This window comes from Sinocyclocheilus anshuiensis, unplaced genomic scaffold, assembly GCF_001515605.1.
Source record: "Sinocyclocheilus anshuiensis isolate Anshui unplaced genomic scaffold, SAMN03320099.WGS_v1.1 scaffold2498, whole genome shotgun sequence".
NCBI lineage: Eukaryota > Metazoa > Chordata > Actinopteri > Cypriniformes > Cyprinidae > Sinocyclocheilus > Sinocyclocheilus anshuiensis.
The window spans coordinates 90,385-111,071 of NW_015558686.1; the positions used below are offsets into that span (position 1 = coordinate 90,385).

The window sequence follows — 20,687 nt, forward strand, 5'->3', positions numbered from 1 at the left end:
TTATTACCTTCCCTATTCCTTTGCAATCGCTTTGCTTCAATTACATTTCCTCCTTTTATATTCCTCTTCAGTTCTATCATAGTGACCTCCAATGGTACCCCTGTAATTACTCCGCATATCCATGATTTTCCACCCGCTTGCTTACAACTTGAAATCTCTTGTTTACACACAACCTTCATTGTTTACGAGGACACAAATGTGAATAATGAACGTAAACATGGTTTATGAGGACACTTCCTTTTAAGTGTAGGGTTGGGGTAAGGGGACAGAAAATACAGTTTGTACTGTAGAAAAACCATTACGCCTATGAAGAGTCCCCGTAAACCACATATGTGTGTGTGTGTGTGTTAGTTCATGTTTGCTATGGTTTACGATTTGCCCTCATGAATGGTCTAGTAAATTATCGCGTTTAGTCTCTAGTGTTTCCCTGTGTATTTATAGCCCTGTGTTTGGTTCGGTTTTTGTCTGAGCTCATCTCTTATAAACGTTAGTTTTGTTTATAGAATTTGTTTGTTTCCTGATGTTCTGAAGAAGTGGTATTTTGATTTTCAGCCTTTTGTTTTCCATCTTTGTTTCAACCCATGCTGACAGCTATATTTTTTGCCATCTTTGTCCTTGTCTAATGCTAATGTCTAAACTGCTTGAACTCTTCTAAAGCTTGACATGGAGTGTTTTCAAGCATTTCCTCAGTTGTGTTTTGAGATCGGTTGAGTTCTTTGGCTCATTTACTGCTGTGGAATAAAAAATACTGAGTTTTTAAAAGATTGCATGCACGCTAATTAATATAACACACTTTCCTTGCACGGATTGCACTCTTTGGCAGGTAGCTGTCTTTAAATTTCAGGTGATTGGTGTTGTGGTGCCGCTCAAGATTTCCTCTTTTACATAGTGCTTGTATTTGGTGACACAACATACAAACACATGGTAAAAATAAATTCCTCTGCGATTTCATGCCATTTCCATTCACAATGCGAAATGAAATGAAGGTTTTTGAGGAAAAGGATTTTTCTCCATATAGTGGACTTCAATGGGGATCAACGGGTTGAAGGTCCAAATTGGAGTTTCAGTGCCGCTTCAAAGAGCTCTACGCGATCCCAGCCGAGGAATAACGCTCTTATCTAGTGAAACTAAATTTTAAAAAATTAACATTTCTATACTTTTTAACCACAAATGCTTGTCTGTTATGAAACCTCCTGGGCTTAAAAAGGTTGGTGACCACTGGCTTAAGTAACAATATGTCAAGTTTGGTACCATTAGCCTGACTTGTTCTGATTTAACATTATTAGCGTTATTTCCACCGAATCTAACATTAGATTGCATACTTTTTCATTCCAAATACAACTTGTACTAACATTACCATTTTGCCAATGAATACAACTTTAGTTGAGCTCTACTATACTATATTGTCAACGACAACATAATTATTAAAAAGTTTGCTTTACTGACTTTCCATCTTTAAAAAAACAATCAACTGAGCAATAACCATTCGCTCTGCTCCCAACACTAGAATACAGAAATAGCTTTAAATAAAAGTGTTGTCCTCCTCAACAATTTTTCTTGTTTTTCATTGCAAATATCTACAGATTCTTAAATCAAGATGCATTTACTGGAGATGCAAAATTAGATCAAATGTGTAATAGAAATATCTACTAATAAAGCTCAGAAAATTCAAATGAATTCAAACTCACCTAATTTTGTTCGTTTTTTCAAGACTCCATTTTACATTTGCGTTTCAGGTAAATATATCTTGTTTTACAGATGTTTGTATTTTCTGAACAGGACAAAAATCAGCTCAGCTCTTCCTCACAATTTTACAATGATGCTATTCAAAGTCTTCCTGTTTTCTTTTCAAGTACAGTTTTTACTTTTGGGAGTAAGTAGCAATGAACATGACATCAGACAATTTTTTAACAATGTGCTGGAATGTATTGAACAAATGCAAAGAGAAGCCGATTATTTTGTGCATGATAGGATGCATAGAGAACTTTGTGATCACATTCAAACCCTATGTGGATTTCTGTCAGTCTCAAGATTTGTTGAGGATTCAAGAAATAGAGCAGCAGTAACAACATTGGAGTCCTTGGAGTCTTCATTTAGTGCGGACTGCTTATGAATCCAGACAAAGAGTTGTGTCTGAGAACAATTATGTCCTGTTTCCTCCACCTGTCATTACTGGCCATCCAGGCAGACCTCGATACAGCATTTCAGGAGAGCAAATTTCTCATTTAGTATCCCTGGGAATGAATTGGCAAAGCATTGCAATGTGCTTAGGCGTAAGCTCTCGGACTCTGTACAGGCACAGACAGCAGCTGGGTGTTCAGCCACTGATGTATGCAACACTATCAAATGATAACCTGAACAGAGTTGTTGGTGAAATTCTTCAGTCTACAACAAACGCAGGCGAACGATATGTTCATGGGAGCTTGAGGTCACGTGGGTTACGCATTCAAAGGTGGCGTGTCAGACAGAGTCTACAAGAAATCGATCCTATTGGACGGTCGTTCAGAAGAAGGCGTACAATCCGTCGACGAATTTAGTGTTGCAACTCCAAATCAATTATGGTGAGTAAATTCCTTAAATATTATCTTTAGTGTAAATGAAGTAGCACAAAGTCTAGAGTCCATTTCTAATAATCCACTTGGACATGATGGAAGAATTAGCATACTTAAAGGTGCAGTACGCAATTTCTGAAAATATGGCGTTATTTTACTGTCAAATGTCGAGAGCGCACTGAAAGTACATTGCTATGATGCGCGAGCGCAAATCTCTCCGCTCTCACGTGAATTTCCTTTGCTCTCGCACTAAACCGGACGCGCGCTCTCAGATGTGCGCTGCTCTCGCCCAGAGAGTGTGCGCGCACTTAAAACGTGTCCATTGCAATCGCGAATCTCTCCTCGTGCTCAAAGTGTGCCCGTGTGCGCACTCAAACTGTGTCCTTTGCACTTGCAAATCTCTCCGTGCTCTTGCGCTACACTGTAAAAAATGTCCGCACATTTAATGGTAAAAGACTGTAAAAATGCTACAGTAAAAACCTGTTAAATGGTTAACGGTACATTCCCCTACTATATACGGTGAAAAACTGTATTGGACATTACATGTATTGGACATTAATTTTACGGTAGTATACCGTTTTTGGAAGTGAAAAAGACTATATATAATATAATTTACAGTGAATTACTGTAAATTGACATTTCCAGAATTCCCTGCGTTACATTTCAAATTTGATGTTGAAATAACTAAACGGATTTTTATTTTTTTTAATAAACATAAATCATATTGTTGCAATCGTGTGTTTATTACCTTCAAGTTGCATTAGTCGAAACCAGACCCGTTGAAAATAAAAACGGATCACAAGTACAAAATAGCCTTTGATCTGCCATTCGAATCATTTTTAACAGCCTTTACTGTTTTTATTACGGATATGGTTTTTGAGAACATTATCTAACAGTATTGACCGCGATGCCAAAGTGTGTTGCAAGATTAGCAAACGTACATTTCACGAGTTTGTGATTTGTGTACATGCCCTGTAGTCGCGTACTGTAACGTTATACATGGTAAAAAGTCAGCGGCTATTTACACTGTGTAAATAGCAATAGATGCTATTTACACTTAGTGAAAATAGCATATTTTCTTAGCAATAGATGCTATTTACACTAAGTGCAAATAGCAGCATTTTTTTGTGATATTATTTACACTAAGTGCAAATAGCTATAGATTCTATAGATTCTAATAGATGCTATTTACACTTAGTGAAAATAGCATATTTTTTTAGCAATAGATGCTATTTACACTTAGTGAAAATAGCATATTTTCTTAGCGATGGATGCTATTTACACTAAGTGCAAATAGCAGCATTTTTTTGTGATATTATTTACACTAAGTGCAAATAGCTATAGATTCTATTTACACTATGTTAAAATTGCAGGATTTTCTGCTATTAATACTACTTGTTGCAAATAGTGGCAATTATCTGCACCTCAGTATTGTAGTACATTACAAAACAGTATGCAATAATAACTTATTGAGTGTAAATTTTAATTTTAATTCAAATTATTAAATGGATGCCACTTTATTGGGACAAAAGCCCTCCCTACGCCTACCCTAAACCTAATGCTTTTCTGATGTGATTTGAAATTTGAAAAGGGAGGAAAAAATTCGCCAAAAGGCGGATTCGAACCTGGGTCGATCTTGTCAAAATGAGTACGTCACACGTTTTACCATCTGCGCCACTGGAGCTGACGATTTTTGATTGTCTTTTGTAATATTGACTATCAGAATCAATACGTTGGGGGGCAGAATTAGTGTAAATAGCCTCTGCCAACAAGGCGGAGGCTTGAGTACCCTGGATACCCTGGCAACACCTTAGCGACCACCCCAGGTACCCTAGAAACACCCTAGCAACCACCTTGAGTACACTAGCAACCGCCCTAGAAACCACCCCAAGTGCCATAGCAACACCCTAGCAACCACCCCAGGTACCGTAGCAATCTGTTTTTGACTGTATTGCCTTTAAAACATTCAAACTTTAATCTTTAAAACTACTTTAAAAGCTTGAGGTTTGAAGTAGTTTGATATGTAAAGCTTTTTCAAACTTTCTGGCTAGGCTTTTTCAAGCCAACTTAAGTCTTTATTGAGTCTTTATCAGCTCCTCAAAGAAGCACTTAAATGTTGTTAATTGCTTATCATTTGTGGATTTCCTGTGTGAAATGTGTTTGGTTGTTAACTTTACATTATTGAGAGATTAGTATTAGTATTCAAAGTTGTTCATGTTGTAACAGCATGTTTAACCGGAGTATAAATTCGGGTAATAGCCGCTGTTGCATGTGCGTCATGCTGATGCGTTCATTATAGAACAATGTAGGGTAAATTGCCCTAAAGTGGGCAATTTTAAACAAAACAATCCTGCTACTTTTTGTAATGATGTGGTAATGAAATTTTAAAAATTGTGTAACTTTGTATATATAAACTATATATTTCATTTTTTTTTATCAAATTTCATCCCAAATTAGGAAATGTGGTTTCGGAAAAATGGGACAGAATGATTAGCCTAATGTGGGACAGTACTTCAGTCAGAAAAAATGTGTTGGAATATGGTTTGTGGGATAAAAATGGTTATGTACAGGGTTTTAGTGTTGTTATGCATTATTAGAATACTGCTACTACAGCTGCTTAGCGTCATAGGAAATTTGTATTCTTCGGCAATGGTGGTTTGAAGGCTCTTTGTGGATGTGTGTGTGTCTGTGGTTCAGGTTACAGGACAAAAAGATGGCAATATCCAAAGTCCCTGTCCTTTTTTTGGTCCCCATGAGGAAACAAGCTTATAAATCATACAGAATTAAGTTGTTTGAGACTCTAAAAATGCCTGTAGTTTCCCGTGAGGGGTAGTTTTAGGGGTAGGGCAATAGAAAATACAGTTTGTACAGTATAAAAACCATTACGCCTATGGAGAGTCCCCATAAAACATGGAAACCCAACATGTGTGTGTGTGTGAGAGGCAGACATTTGAGGATGCTGGGTCCCTCAGCTGAGACTGTTGGCCAGGGCATGGAATGTCCCTAAATCTACTCTGCAGCGCAGGATAAAAGCCAATGGACACTTTCACCATACAATAGGAAGAAAACCACCGATTAACAGGGGGGATGAAGCTGAACTGGGGCATGTTATAAATGCGGATTCCCCCTTAGGATGCTGGACATACAGAAACCGGCTGACCAGTTAATGAACAAATAGAGTGGAAGACAGGAGAGTTTTGCAGAGTCACAATCATTTCATCTGGTTTCTGTACGAAATATGAAATAATCACACTAAAATGGTGAAATCATTACCATTTATCATTTCATAACAATCTGAACAGTGCCGTTGAGTCACACTGTAAAACATTAACAATAAAGGTTTCCTGTTTCCTTGTGCGGTCTAAGAATGTTACATTTTGAATATTTAAAAGTCGTAGCTTCATCGGAATGGTACGAAACTTGGTGACTTTTATGGCACTTGGTATGTGAACACACAAAGAAATTGAGGGCATGATTCGAAAAAGCTAAGTGCTCGTAAAAAAATAGTCCCACTCATGGTCTTCGTTCAAAAATGACCGACCATAGGAAATGAATGGGAAATGGCAAAAAAATGTGTTTGCAATCTACAAATCCCCCACGATGCAGAACAAAATTGCACAGCAATGAAGGGGTGAAACTCTAAAACATCAAGAGTGCAAAACAGACACATCCACTGCTGACGTGTTTTATTATGTGTGGACTTCTATGCACTTTTAGCGAGCGAACAGGACTTTTATTTTGGTCTGCCGCTGTGACGTCATCAGGCTGCGCCGCGCTCCTGCATCTGTTATGATTCGGCTGAGGAAAGGTTTGTGTTTTTAATCATTCAAAGTGTTTAAGTCGATGCAGACGTGTATAACTTTTACAAGAACTATAAATCGGATGAAATATTCTTGAGTGTGATATCATAACGCTTTATGCGACATTCATGAAGGATATTTTGTGTGAGTAAAGCTAGCAACAGGAAAGCTGCGTCTCATCATTTCGCTCCCAGTTCATCATGAACACGAATCTGTTCAGTGGCGAGTAGTGATGGAGAAACGGAGCCTTTTGAAACGCCGAATCAGTTGATTCGCCAAATGACTCACTTGAATCGCTCGCCAAATGATTCAGTTGACTCGTTCGAATCAGCGCTGTATAAAATCAATGTCAAATTTGCAAACTCTCAAAACATACAAATTATTAATCATAACTAAGTATTAAGTGTCTGTGTATTTTGTGTTCCTTCATTCATGAATAGTGATAGTTTTCAGTGTTTATGAGCTAATCAGGCCATTAACTCTCTCTCTGACTGACTCCCTCACTAGTGTGCTGACTACTGGACTAGGGAGCTGATTGAGACACCCCAGAGATCTAGATTGGGTTTATTTTATTTGCTCACAGAGAGGTGGTAACATTTTACTCCATTGTTGTATGTCTGTATTTATGTAGCACCGTGGTCCTGTGAGGTATGACATTTCGTTCCACTGTATGTCCCCACATGTAGCGGAATGAAAATAAAGCTCAACTTGACTTGATGTTCTTGAAGCAGATGAACTTACAGGTTGGCACACATTGGGTGAGCATTACGCCAATCTGTTGCCGCTTATTTAGCCCTTGGTCAGACCTTGCGTTTCTACAGGCAGGAGTGCTCTTAGAGCAAGTGTCGAGGCATGTTGTTGTCACAATAGATGCCTCCAGATTGGGCTGGGGCGCTGTATGTAACAGTCACGCTGCCTCTGGCTCCTGTACAGGACCTCAACTGCAGTGGCATATCAGTTGCCTCAAGTTACTAGTGGTACTGCTTGCCCTACTCCATTTCCGGCTGCTGCTTCAGTGCAAGACAACACATCATTCGGACAGACAACACTGTGATGGTTGCATACATCAACCATCAAGAACCATCAAGGTGGTGTATGCTCACATCGCATTGATTTGGGGAAGCTCAGGTAGACCCGTTTGCCTCCTAAGAGTCCTCCCATTGTCAGCTGTTTTATTCTCTGACCGAGGCCCCCCTCAGCACGGATGCACTGGCACACAGCTGGACTTGGGGTCTGTGTAAGTACAGATTCCCCCCAGTGAGCCCCTCCCTGGAGAATCCCCCTGAGGAAGGACCTTTTCTGCTGTTCAAGAGAGTTCCCCAGGCGGTGAACCCTGGCTGAGTTTTTGCCTCCTAAAAGTCCTCCCATTGTCAGCTGTTTTATTCTCTGACCGAGGCCCCCCTCAGCACGGATGCACTGGCACACAGCTGAACTTGGGGTCTGTGTAAGTACAGATTCCCCCCAGTGAGCCCCTCGCTGGAGAATCCCCCTGAGGAAGGACCTTTTCTGCTGTTCAAGAGAGTTCCCCAGGCGGTGAACCCTGGCTGAGTTCCTCCAGCACCCTGCGTCGATCAAGCTGACACCAGGCTCAGTACTCATGTTGCATGGCAGTCCAGTCAGCCCTTGTACTGGGTTAGGTGCTGAATACATGAGATCCCCTTCGAGTAATCCTGTATGTGTATTTTCCCATGGTCCATTCATCCCTTTTGGAAAACCTGTGTCTTTCCCTTGACAGAATTTTTTCTGTCCGACCTTGCATTGTTAGTTGTTCCATCTCTGTTTAGGAACTACCGCAGTGGTTCTTCCATATGTAGTACTGCCCTAGGTCAGTCCACATGTGCATCACTTCCCTATGGGTAGGATGTGGCTCCGCAGCTTCCCCAACATGAAGTTGTCGTTACTGAGAAAGTTTTCATTAAACAAAATAAATAAATAAATAAAAGGAAAGATAAAGAAGGAACACCAAATGACCTTCCCCTCAGAAAGTCTTTTCAATATGTGGCTCCGCAGCTTCCCCAACATGAAGTTGTCGTTACTGAGAAAGTTTTCATTAAACAAAATAAATAAATAAAAGGAAAGATAAAGAAGGAACACCAAATGACCTTCCCCTCAGAAAGTCTTTTCAACCCCTCTAAGTAGGTGCGAAGGATTATGGCTTACTTAGAGCATTGGGAAGGTTACGGCTTGCGACTGCATCTGTCTAGCCACGTTTACGCTTACCACCACCTGCATTACCAAATCTCGTAACATAGTTCAATGGTTGTGGTGCTTTCCATAGGGACCACAATACGTCTGTATCAATGTAACCTTAAACATGACTGACTGAAAGGGAATGTCTCTGTTACGAATGTAACTCTCGTTGCCTGAAGGAGGGAACGGACACAATACGTCACTCTTGCCACAACTATGAACTACCACTGAAATCCAATTCAGTTCAAGTTTATTTGTATAGCGCTTTTCATGATACAAATCGTTGCAAAGCAGCTTTACAGCAAATTAAGTTTCTACAATATTTAGTGGTAGCTTATCAGTGGTGACTGTCAGTTAATGTACATATGGCAGAAATGTACGGAAAAATCAATTTAAGACGTAATAAAACAGACGATGAACACTATTAACAGCAGTTATTATATGATGCAATCAAACTTATAGCAAAATGTGGTAGTTCTGTATGTTGTTTCAGGGTTGGCATCATCTGAGGTCCTCTGAGGGGTTGGCATCATCTCTTCTCAGGTGTTCTGGATCCAGACTGAAGCTTGTGTAAATCCTAGTTACCACGGGATGTCAATCCCAGCAGAAACAGAAACAAATAGAGACATGATTAGCATAGCTGCTGTTCTATCCAAGTAAAATTAATTTGTTAAACCCAAGCTATAAAATAATATTGTGCATTTGATCAGATACAACTGCAGTACAAGATTATGAGATGCATTATTTGAATGCTTGGCCAAAGAGATGTGTCTTTAATCTAGATTTAAATGGTAGGCCTATGTTTTTTGTTTGTTGTTGTCTCATACTTTTAGATACGCTGTTGTAAATGCTACTGCTTATGTTAGCTTTTAATATACGGTTTTATCCTGATTAAAGCTTTAATACAGTACAGCAACCGCATGCGCGTCCATGTTTAATGCTTCTCATAGCTATGTGAAAGTAAGTGTATAATTGGAACAGTTCATTGTCGGAGCTGAGCTGAATGAGAGAGAGATGCAGAGCGTTTGAAGAGCAGGGGCAACGCGAGGAACAATATTGAGAACCGCTGCTTTTGAACATTGATTTTGAAACGCGTGAATCCATTAGAATCGTTAGAAGACAGAATCGCGATTCATATATAAACAGATTTTTACGTGCACCTTTAGTTTTCTCTTCCTCTTCTCTAAAGCAGCGCAAGCATAGCCTCGCCCCCTTTGCTGCCTTTTCCCGAGGGCGGGGTTTATCTGGGTTTGTGATGTCACGAACCCGGGCAGTAACTCGTTGTAGTCCCTACCAGCCGTATTTGTAGGCATTACACTGCCAGAATTTTGCATTGAACTTTCAGCTTCGTAACTTTGCAGATATTGTTTATGCTCAAACAGCAACATTACACACAAACTAACGTTAAAAATCGCAATGACCCACCCCTTTAACAATGGAGATTTTGCTGTTTACGGTATATGTTCTGTATTCATGCTCTTTGCCATTGATTTTAAATAAACCCCAAAATGCAATGCTACTGACAGTATATTACAGTACATAGGAAATGGCAAAAATTTCCCATAATACATTGCTTTCAATTAAAATGGTACTATACTATTAAAAGAAACAATGTTACAGTCAATTTTTATAGTGTGGGAATAACGTGTATTTGTTTTTTCCACTGTAGACCTGATGCCACTGAAAGAGGAGAATCAAGAACTGAATGACATAAAAGAGCAACATCATGATTTCATAACTGGAAAAAAATCCAAAAAGACTTCCTCAATAAGGAGAGCCCAGAAAAAATCTTACAGGTTTTGCACCTGCCATCAGTGTGGAAAGAGTTTCAGTCGAAAACAAAACCTTGAAGACCACCTGAGAATTCACACGGGAGAGAAACCTTACACCTGTCAACAATGTGGAAAGAGTTTCAGTCAAAAAGGGAACCTTAAAAGCCACATAATAATTCACACTGGAGAGAAGCGTTTCACCTGCCAACAGTGTGGAAACAGTTTCACTCAAAAGGTACACCTTAAAAAACACATGATAATTCACACGGGAGAGAAGCCATTCACATGTGATCAGTGTGGAAAGAGTTTCACGCATAAAGACACCCTTGATTCCCACATGAGGATTCACTCAAGAGAGGATTGTTTAATATGTCAACAGTGTGGAAGACGTTTCGCTCATAAAGTAAGCTTCAAGACTCACATGAGAGTTCACACGGGAGAGGAGCCTTACGCATGCTCTCAGTGTGGAAAGTGTTTCAGATATAAACCATCCCTTGATTCCCACATGAGAGTTCACACTGGAGAAAACCCTCACACCTGCAAACTGTGTGGGAAGAGCTTTACACAGAAAGGAAATCTTAAGACTCACATGGACATTCATACTGGACAGAAGCCGTTCACCTGTGATCAGTGTGGAAAATGTTTCAGACGTAAAGTAACCCTTAATGAACACATGAAGATTCACTTTAGGAGGTAACTGTTTTAGATGTCACCAAAAAATGTTAATTTTCTGTAAATTTACCTACCTTCAGGCCTTTTCAAAATATGTGAACTAGATTGCCATGTAGTTTTTAAATGTTGCCTGTGAGCTAAACAAAGAATGTACAAACAAACTCACCTGATCCAAGTATTGACAATAAACACCCTTTCAAAATAAAAACCATTTTAGGATTAAGAATCATGTAATAACTGGAGAGAAGTGTGCCATCACTGCATTTAAATAATTTGATCCGTACACAGCAATGTTATATTTCCTAAGACACAACCGTGTTAGTGTGATATTAACATATGTTAATAAAATGGCACTGCTGGTGTTGGCATCCTCGGTGGCAGTAATGCTGCTCAGGTTGTTGCATATGAGACCGCTTCAGCATTGGGTTCAGAATCAAGTCCCCAGATGAGTATGGTGGTGAGGCACACATCTTGTGGCTATCACACCAATCTGACACCAGACTTTCTTGGAGCAAGTGTCGAGGCGTGTTGTTGTCACAACAGATGCCTCCAGGATGGGCTGGGGCGCTGTATGCAACGGGCACGCAGCCTCGGGCTCCTGGACGGGACCACGACTGCAGTTGCATATCAAATGCCTTGAGTTGCTAGCAGTACTGTTTGCTTTTCGCTGGTATCGTCCACTGCTGCAAGGCAAGCATGTGCTCGTCCACATGGATAACACTGTGACAGTTGCATATGTCAACCATTAAGGGGGGGGTACACTCTCATCACATGTCGCAACTCGCCTGCCATCTCCTCCTTTGGAGTCAGACGCAGCTGATGCGCTTTCACGACAGCTTACCCTTCTGGGAGAATGGAGACTCCATCTCCAGGTGGTTCAGCTCATTTGGAGTCAATTCGGGAGCCAAGGTGGACCTGTTCGCCTCCCAGGAATCCTCCCAATGCCAGCTGTTCTATTCCCTGACCGTGGCCCCCCTTGGCATGGATGCACTGACTTACAGCTAGCCCCAGTGTTTGCACAAGTGTGCATTTCCCTCAGTGAGCCTCCTTGCACAAACTTTGTGCAAGATCAGGGAGGACAAGGAGCAGGTCCTGCTTGGTTGCGCCATATTGGCCCACCCCAACCTGGTTCTCCGTTCTCAAGCTCCTTGCGACAGCCCCATCCTGGAGAATCTCCCCTGAGGAAGGACCTTCTTTGAAAGTGTATGTCGCCGCCATTGCGACGCATCATGATGCAGTGGATGGAAGATTCTAAAGGAAGCACGACCTAATCATCAGGTTCCTGAGAGGCGCGAGGAGATTAAATTCTCCAAGATCGCACCTCCTCTGCCCCTTGGGATCTCTATGTGGTCCTTGCAGGACTACGGAGAGCTCCCTTTGAGCTGCTTAACTCAGTTAAGTTTCTGTCATTTAAGACTGCTCCTGGTTGCGCTCACGTCTATCAAGAGGATTGGGGACCTGCAGGCATTTTCGGTCATCGATTTGTGCCTTGAATTTGGGCTGGCTGACTCTCATGCTACCCTGAGACCCTGGCCTGGTTATTTGCCGAAAGTTCCCACTACTCCCTAGTGCTTGCAGGTTCACTACCTGGTCCCGGGTAGTGAACCTGCAAGCACTGCCTGGGAGGAGGCAGATCTTATGTTGCTGCGCCCCGTTCGCACTTTGCGCATTTACGTGGAACGCACCCAGAGCTTTAGACGCTCTGACCAGCTCTTCGTCTGCTTTGGAGGTCAGCAGAAGGGAAAGCCTGTCTACAAACAGAGGTTGGTCCACTGGCTAGTGCATGCCATCACCTTGGGGTAGCAGATAAAAGGCGAGCCATGCCCCTTGGGGGTGAGAGCTCACTCCACTCAAAGTGTTGCCTCCTCTCTAGCAGACATCTTAGGGAGACCCCTAACGTCAGTGCCGACATAACATCTCTGTTCCCTCTTTCAAGGAACGATGGTTACATAACGTAACTGAGATTAGTAACTGAGAAACACTGTATGTTTTTTCTTGATGTTATATCTCGTCATTTTATGTTTGCATGAATTTTAGTATTTATTATTTATGGACAGCACTTTGGTCCATTTGAATGGTTTTGTTAATGGTTTTGAGAATGCTTTATAAATAAAGGTTGGGTTGAGTTGAGATGTTCTTTGGATATGGAAGACATAATGACAACATTTGCTGTAGCTACGGCTCGTAAGCACCATTTTTAAGGTGACAGTTCATTATAAATATAAAGATTGTACTGTATCTTGAAGATTACTGAGAAGATACACCGCCTACTGAGGGCGCCCTACGACCATTGCCATCTTATCTGAGCGCAAAACGCTGCTCGGGAGAGTTTCAAGATACTAAAAATAATAAATACATAAAATACATGTGTTATATTTGCATGTGTAATATGTGTTGATTTTTTGTTGTCAGTATTTTAATATTTATAATATAATTTTAATTATTATAAACGTATTAAGCATTACAAAACTAATTAGGCCTAGTAATATGCCATCGATGAAACCACAAAGCTGGCGGGTAAAAAGCATAAAGAAATCTTTTTTTTTGATGGCTCAGGCGACCGAGGCGTAGGTGGGGATCCGGCGTAGGTGGGGATCCGGAAGGCCGTGGTGGAGCCGAAGCGACAGAGGACCAAGGTGGAGATGGAGGGAGAGATGAGCCCAACGGAGCCAGTGGGACGGATCGACAAGGCGCAGCCGGAGGAGTGGAGTCCTGAGGCGATGGCGGGTAAACGACTGACCAAAACGGAGCCGGATGGATGGGGAAGACTGGCGGAGCTTGTGGACTGATGGGCCACGGCTGAGAGGAGGGAGCTAGGAGCCGCTGGGTCGATGGGCCGAGGTGGAGTCCAGGACTCAGAGGCTGGAGGCGGAGATAAGAGATCCTCCAGCCATGACGCCGATGGAGACTGGCAGACCTCAGCGGTGGTACAGTGGGCGGGGCTTTCCTCTGTGCCCTCACTCTCCACTGTTACATCCACCGTCGCATGCGTTGTTGCCGGCTCTCGCACCTGGTCAGACGATCCATGAGGCTCCGGGGCAATCCTCAGCTCTGTCGCCCTCTCTGGCGATGGCTCGGTCGCGGCGGGCTCTAGCAAAAGCTCTACGCAGCGGGGTGATGGTTGGTTGGGCTCTGGGTCCGGAGTGGGGTTGGTGAGTTCCTCATCAGCGTGGCCAACAGTGAACGGGGATCCGTTGCTCACCAGCACCCACTCCACAATGCGGCGAAGCTCCCTCGAGTGCCTTCCCCGGACAACTGTGCTCTGAACGCGGTGTTGAGGCTCACAATGTAGAACGAGCAGAGCGCGTCGTCCCGTTAGCTGGTTCTGTGGGAAATGTCCAGGAATAATCCAATGTGGTCCTCAAGGGAAAGTTCCTCCTGCTCCAGCAGGAGGAGGAGGAAGTTGGGGTGATCCATAACAAAAAAATAAAAGACTTTCAAATACGAAAAACAAATGGGGGAAAACACGCCGCTTAACTCCTTGTTTGAGTTAACTCAACTCCAAAGACAAAGGTAATCCAAATAACATTTAATAGTAATCCAAGGTGATGAAGATTCATACAAAACACAGGGTAACACAAGCAGCATACACAACTAATAACCGGCAGCTAACTGATCGCAAAAGGGGAGCTTAAGTAGGGTGAGATAACGAGGGACAAACAGGTGAGGATGATAACTAATCAAACACAGGTGAACAGAATGAACTAATCAAAGGACGACAGAAACTAAAAGAAAACACAACAAAAGAAGTCCATGACAATGCGGAGGGGGGCTGTGGTTCTTTGAGATTAAGTCAGAAAAATACTGCGCCTTGGCCGATTTAATAAACTGTTGATAAGTTACCATACACTCTCTAAGAATCTCATACGAGACTTGGAGCTTATCTTTTTTCCATTTCCTCTCCGCTTGTCTCCATTTTTGTCTGATTGACCGACTCTCTATGTGTTAATCCAGGGCTGAGATACAGCTTTAGATTTTACCTTTTTAAATGGAGCTATACATATATATATATATATATATATATATAATAAAACAGTTTGGGAACCCCTGATTTTGTGCATTACTCACCTGAGGAGGACCACAGCAGGTGTTGGATTTACAGGCAAATGCTGACAGACAGATGGAGATGATAAACTCAAGCAAGGCGAATAACAGCAACACACCTCTGATTCCCCTGAAGAGAGTCTGAGAGAAAATGTAATTTCATTACATAGAATTAGATTTAAGCCAATTAAATACACTTGAGCTTTGTTGTTATTTAACTAATACAAATGGCTAATTATTCATACAAAGATTCAGCCTTTTCTTTTGCTGAAACATCTACATATATATATATATATAATTGAGTTATATTTATTTTAACAGAGGTAACACTTAAAAATGAACAAGGTTTAGTGAAGACTTTCTTACATTCATAATGAATGAACAAATTAATATTCATAAATAAAAGTCAAAAATAGTATGCGTAATGTATTTTATGTACAATACATATATAGTTTACCAAGCAACAGGTTGTTTTAATTATAATATGGGGTAGTTGGTTAATAATAAAGATATATGTCTCTGATCTGTTTCGTTTTGCTTGTCTCTTTCATTGTAAAAATAATACAAGCCTGAAGGCGTATAATTACATGCTTGGTTATCAGTATAAAGCAGCATTAAATAAGACCAGAACATATGAAAAGGTATATATGTATACACACACACACGTATATAGTCTTATGTAATGTAAGTATATGTAGAATTGTCACGGTTTCTGTGCTGTGCACACACAAAAGGCTCACGACGATGAAGGTTGAAGAGAATAATCCATTTAATATAATCCAAAGATGAAGTCCAACACACACACACACACAGGGAGACATAAGCAATAACCGACAAACTAACTCAATGGACAGGAACTAAAATAGGGCAGATAAAAAGGTGCAGACAGGTGAACACAATGAAGGTGATTAACGAATAATGACAACAGGAACCAAACCAAATATGGGCACAAGAGGGAGAAAGCACAACAACCAGTCCAATGGGGGTGTGACATTTCGCCCCCCTCCCGGAAGGCGCAACCTCGCGCCGTGGGAAAAAGGGTGGGACGGAGGGGGACTTAGGAGTGGAAGTGGGATGTAAAAGGGCTGGCAGGAACAGAGTCCAGGGTGGAGATGGAAGAATGAGCCAGGGAGGAAACAGTAGGAACCAGGGCGGACCAGATGGAGGAAGGAGCCAGGGAGAAGACAGAAGGGACCTGGAGCAGGAGACCCAGACCCAGGCAGCAGCCATGATGGCGGCCCACGGTGGAGCCGATGGAGGGAGGAGCTATGGTGGAGGAAGGGCTGACGACTCCAGGGGGCCGACCGACGGCGGCGGAGCAGGTGGAGGAGGAGCCCGAGGAGGAGACAGAGAGCCGATGAGCCAGGGCGACGGGGAGGATCCGGAGGGCCAAGGTGGAGCAGATGGCACCGGCGACCGAGGCGGAGGACTGAGGTGGAGCCGGAGGGACGATGGAGCCCGGCAGAGCTGGTGGACTTACAGGCCACGGCAGAGACGGGGGAGCTAGGAGCCATGGTGGAGCTGCTGGGTCGAAGGGCCGAGGTGGAGTCCAGGACTCAGAGGCTGGAGGCGGAGACAGGGGATCCTCCAGCCATGACGCTGATGAAGACTGGCAGACCCGCGGCAAATCCAGCACACAGATGGTGGGCTGAGGGTGAGCAGAGGGGCTGACAGGAGCCAACGGTGGCGGAGCTGAAACAGCAGGGATGACAGGAAGAGGCAGGAAAGGGAGGGTGGGCGGGAGTTCAGGATGCTCAGGTGGCTTAGGAACGGTGTGTGCTGCCCACACACACCACGAGGCTACTACCAGTACCATGAGTGCAAGCGACAGGGGAACGACCTCCGTGGTCGTTATCGCACTGGCAGATAGTTCAGGGCAGATAAGACAGTTCATTCATGGCCTCTATGGCCGAATCAGGACAGGAAGATGATGACGGAAGACTGGGTAACTCAGAAAAAAAATCAATTAAATCTCCCGAGTCCTGCCTCAGCTCACCCTCAGCGGTGGTGCAGCTTTCTTCCAAGCCCTCGCGCTCCTTAGCATAATCCACCATCGCGTGCTCAGTTGCCGACTCTCGCACCTGGTCTGACTTCACAGTCTCGGGCTCCGGGGTGATCCTCAGCTCTGTCGCTCTCTCTGGCGATGGCTCGGTCGCGGCAGGCTCCGGCTCTCCGTCAGCGGTGGGCTCCGGCTTTGGCTCCACGCAGCGGGGTGATGGTGGGCTGGGCTCTGGGTCTGGAGTGGGGCTGGTGTGTTCGTCTGTGATGTCCACCGCCACCAGCACCCACTCCATGAAGACAGCGAAGCTCTCCCAAGGACCATCCCCGGACAACTGCTCTCATGTGGTGAGCATGGAGGATGAGGACAACAGGGTCCAAACTTTTTTATCAAGTTTACCCAAGTTTATCCAAACAGGGTAAACTTTTCAAAACAGAAAATAAATTAGGGGAAACATGCCACTACACTTTTTGTAGGTCCGGTCTTCTGTCACGGTGTGGTGTAGGAGAAACGCACGAAGACAAAGAAGATAAAGGTAAACCATCTTCTCTCACACTCACTCAATCTTTCTCTCTCTCTCTCTCTCTCTCACACACACACAGAAAACGGCTTGCTTCCGTTAGGTGTATACACACACACACACACACACACACACACACGTGGGTAACTTCGACGAGACCAGACAAAGAAACACTGAACTGAATACAACTTATATAGGGGTGCTAACGAGTGACAGACAGGTGAGGAGGATCAACTAATAATGACAAAACGAGAACAGGAACATAACCAAATATGGGCACAGAGGGAGAAAACACAAGCAGTCCATAACTGTGACAATAATAGGTTTAACTATTATCTAAATATTAATATTTTCTGTTATATGGTATAAAACGTGATTCAAGAGATCCAAATAAGCCCTTCTGCTCTTTTATGATCTGTCTGAGAGATAGAATACAGGAAACAGCTGCTACTTTTTGACAATTTCCAGCATGGTCAGTGTAAACTCCTCATCTAGATGTCTCTTTAATGTAATCATGTTGCCTGTAGCCTGTAATGAAATTTCTCAGGAGAGAGTGAGGTTTTGGCCTTCTTGAGAGAGCTGGAGGAAAGAGAGACACAACAGAGAAAAGAAAGGGTTTGAAGAGAGAGAGAAGAGGAAGAAGCCGGAAGGAGAGAGGAAGAGTTGAATGACTTGGTGGGAATGAAGATGAGAAGATATGAGAAGAGAGTCTGCAGCTTGTGTAGAGGGTCCTCACTTTTAATGTATTTTTTTAGCCATTAAAAGTGAATAATCACAACAGAAACAGTGTTATGTTACTCTATGACAGTGATTATGGTATTAATCCTTTCAGCCTTTAATTATGTTCCAATGGACATTAATATGTCCATTCTTTATTTCTACTGTAAATGTAGCCATATATTATCATCCTTTTAAAAAAATCATAGACAACACTTCTGGTTTTATATCTGGTTTTTTTCACATTTTATATAAATATAAACATCTGAATCCAAGGGGTCGAGTAATGGTTCCCCAAACATATGAACAGTAGTGTATATTATTACAAATGACGTCTATTTTGAATAAATGCAGTTTATATATATATATATATATATATATATATATATATATATATTAATCAAAGAGTCCTGAAAAAAAGTAGCACAGCTTTCAAAAAATATAAAGCAGCACATCAAACATTGAGTATCTTTATGGATATTGGACTTTTAGCTGCTGTAACAAAGCTTAAGTAAAAGGTGATTATTTAAGAGTATTTATATTCTTGCTAAAAACAAGAAAAACAGCATCAACACATAATGGCAACAAGAACAGCATATCTTAAGAGAAAAGCTTTGCTGTTATAGATTACAGATTTATGATAACATTTTCATTTCAGGGTGAACTATCCCTTTAAGGGAACTGCGCTTAAGAGATTTTTCCTGCCTGGGACAGTCTTGCGCACTTACTTCCTGTCATGTGCTCAAACTGTTTGGGGAAGTTGGAGACTATATACAGTCCCTCCAGGATTGTGTGATTATGCGACTGCACATTATTCAGAGAAGCTTGCAATTTTTGGAAAATGTTTAGCTTAGACCCGTCGTGCAACAGGTTTTTTTTTTTTTTACCTTTAGAAAAAATATGAAAGAAAAAAGTTTGCATATGTGTTTTTATGTTTCGTCATTTACTTCATACATCATGTAAAAATGATGTTAAGAGGACAACACTTAGGTTTTTGAAAGGTCATTCATCAACTCATAAAAACCGAGCACAAAACATAAGCTATTATCAGTGTCCTCTTTTTTTATAAATTACACAACCCAGTGGTTCTTGAGGTCAGAAAAGTATATTCTGAAAGTATATCTGTGATATATTTTCATTTCAAAACAACTGAAGAAATGCCGCAACTATGATCCTATCCACCTTATTTTTCAGAGTAAGCTGTTTTCTGTGAATGTGCGAGACTTCCGGTTCATCAGCAGATGTAGGGAATAACGGGAAGAATAACAAAGTGCAGTAAACGGTAAAACTGTTTGAGCTACAAACCAGTGTGTCTATGATTAAGACAATACATTAAAATAATATGATGAGAAACACCAGTTCGCAATATCCAGGAGCAAAACGAGCCGTTTTGAATAGTTAAAAACAGCGGAAAGCGGATGCTAGTCATGTAGTTGTACAGAAGGCCGCGCAGCTCTAACGGGAGAAACAAGGAGGATCGGGCGTTTGCGTTGCGGGCGACACGAGTTCGAGTCCCGGCTCGTTCAGCTTCCCGCTTCATTTACTGTCCGGGACATTCCACCAAATGGGTAACATTTGCTTTTGTAACTTTTAAAAATTAAACTTAATTTTTTATCTTTTTTCAACAAGTGTAAACCTAAATGTGTATTTTATCAAAAATGTTATGGATTTTTGTTTCTTTTGAAAAAAAGGAAATAATTGATTGGATATAAAGTCACACATGAATTCAAAAAAAAAAAAAATTCAGAAGGATTTTAATCATAATATTTCATGGTAAATTATAGAGGCAGGGAGTGGGGACATGCAACCACCTTGGGCCCACACAAGTCCGACAAAAAAACATTCAGGTAATAGTACTCATTTACTCCACAACCAGGGCTGGTGTAAATCACTAATTTATGTTACTGGATGAGCTACTCAATAAAAGCACAACACGGGAAACATATAATCAACAGCTACTATGGCAGAGAAAAAAAAAAGAGAAACAGGAGAGCCACCAGCAGCTGAATTTCGGGGCTGAGGGGGTAGCTCCGTCAGGTGTCTCTTTTATTTTTATTTTTTTAAAGAGTTGCAGCTTAATTGAACACTGGGTGTATTACTTGAGAATTATTTTCGACTGAGATGTACTGTAAAGAACTGTGAACTGTCAACAGTGATAAGGTATAGCTAAGACTGGTCCAGACCAACCTTGCGAAAGTATGACTTGCAGAAGTGTTTGCCGCGAATGCGAGATATTCGCCTCAATCGCTCGCGTCTTTTGCGCAAGTTAAAAAATTTCAACTCGAGCGAGACTTCCACAACAGGTACAAAGCAGCGATCGTATTTATCCTCACCATGGTTGGTTACTCGCGGGATGTTTTTCGCCTCACTCGTGCAAATAAAAACATAGCGCGAGTGACGCGAAAAACATCCCGCGAGTAA

General features: G+C 42.0%; 1 protein-coding gene across 1 annotated transcript; it reads left to right on the top strand.

Moving 5' to 3' along the window:
* The first annotated feature begins 6,283 nt into the window (after nt 1-6,283).
* On the top strand, nt 6,284-11,212 carry LOC107681342 (gastrula zinc finger protein XlCGF8.2DB-like). Its single transcript, XM_016477620.1, has 2 exons — nt 6,284-6,360; nt 10,212-11,212. Exons 1-2 carry the CDS (start codon nt 6,342-6,344, stop codon nt 11,009-11,011), a joined length of 819 nt encoding a protein of 272 aa, XP_016333106.1. The 5' UTR covers nt 6,284-6,341; the 3' UTR covers nt 11,012-11,212.
* Nucleotides 11,213-20,687: the final 9,475 nt, after the last annotated feature.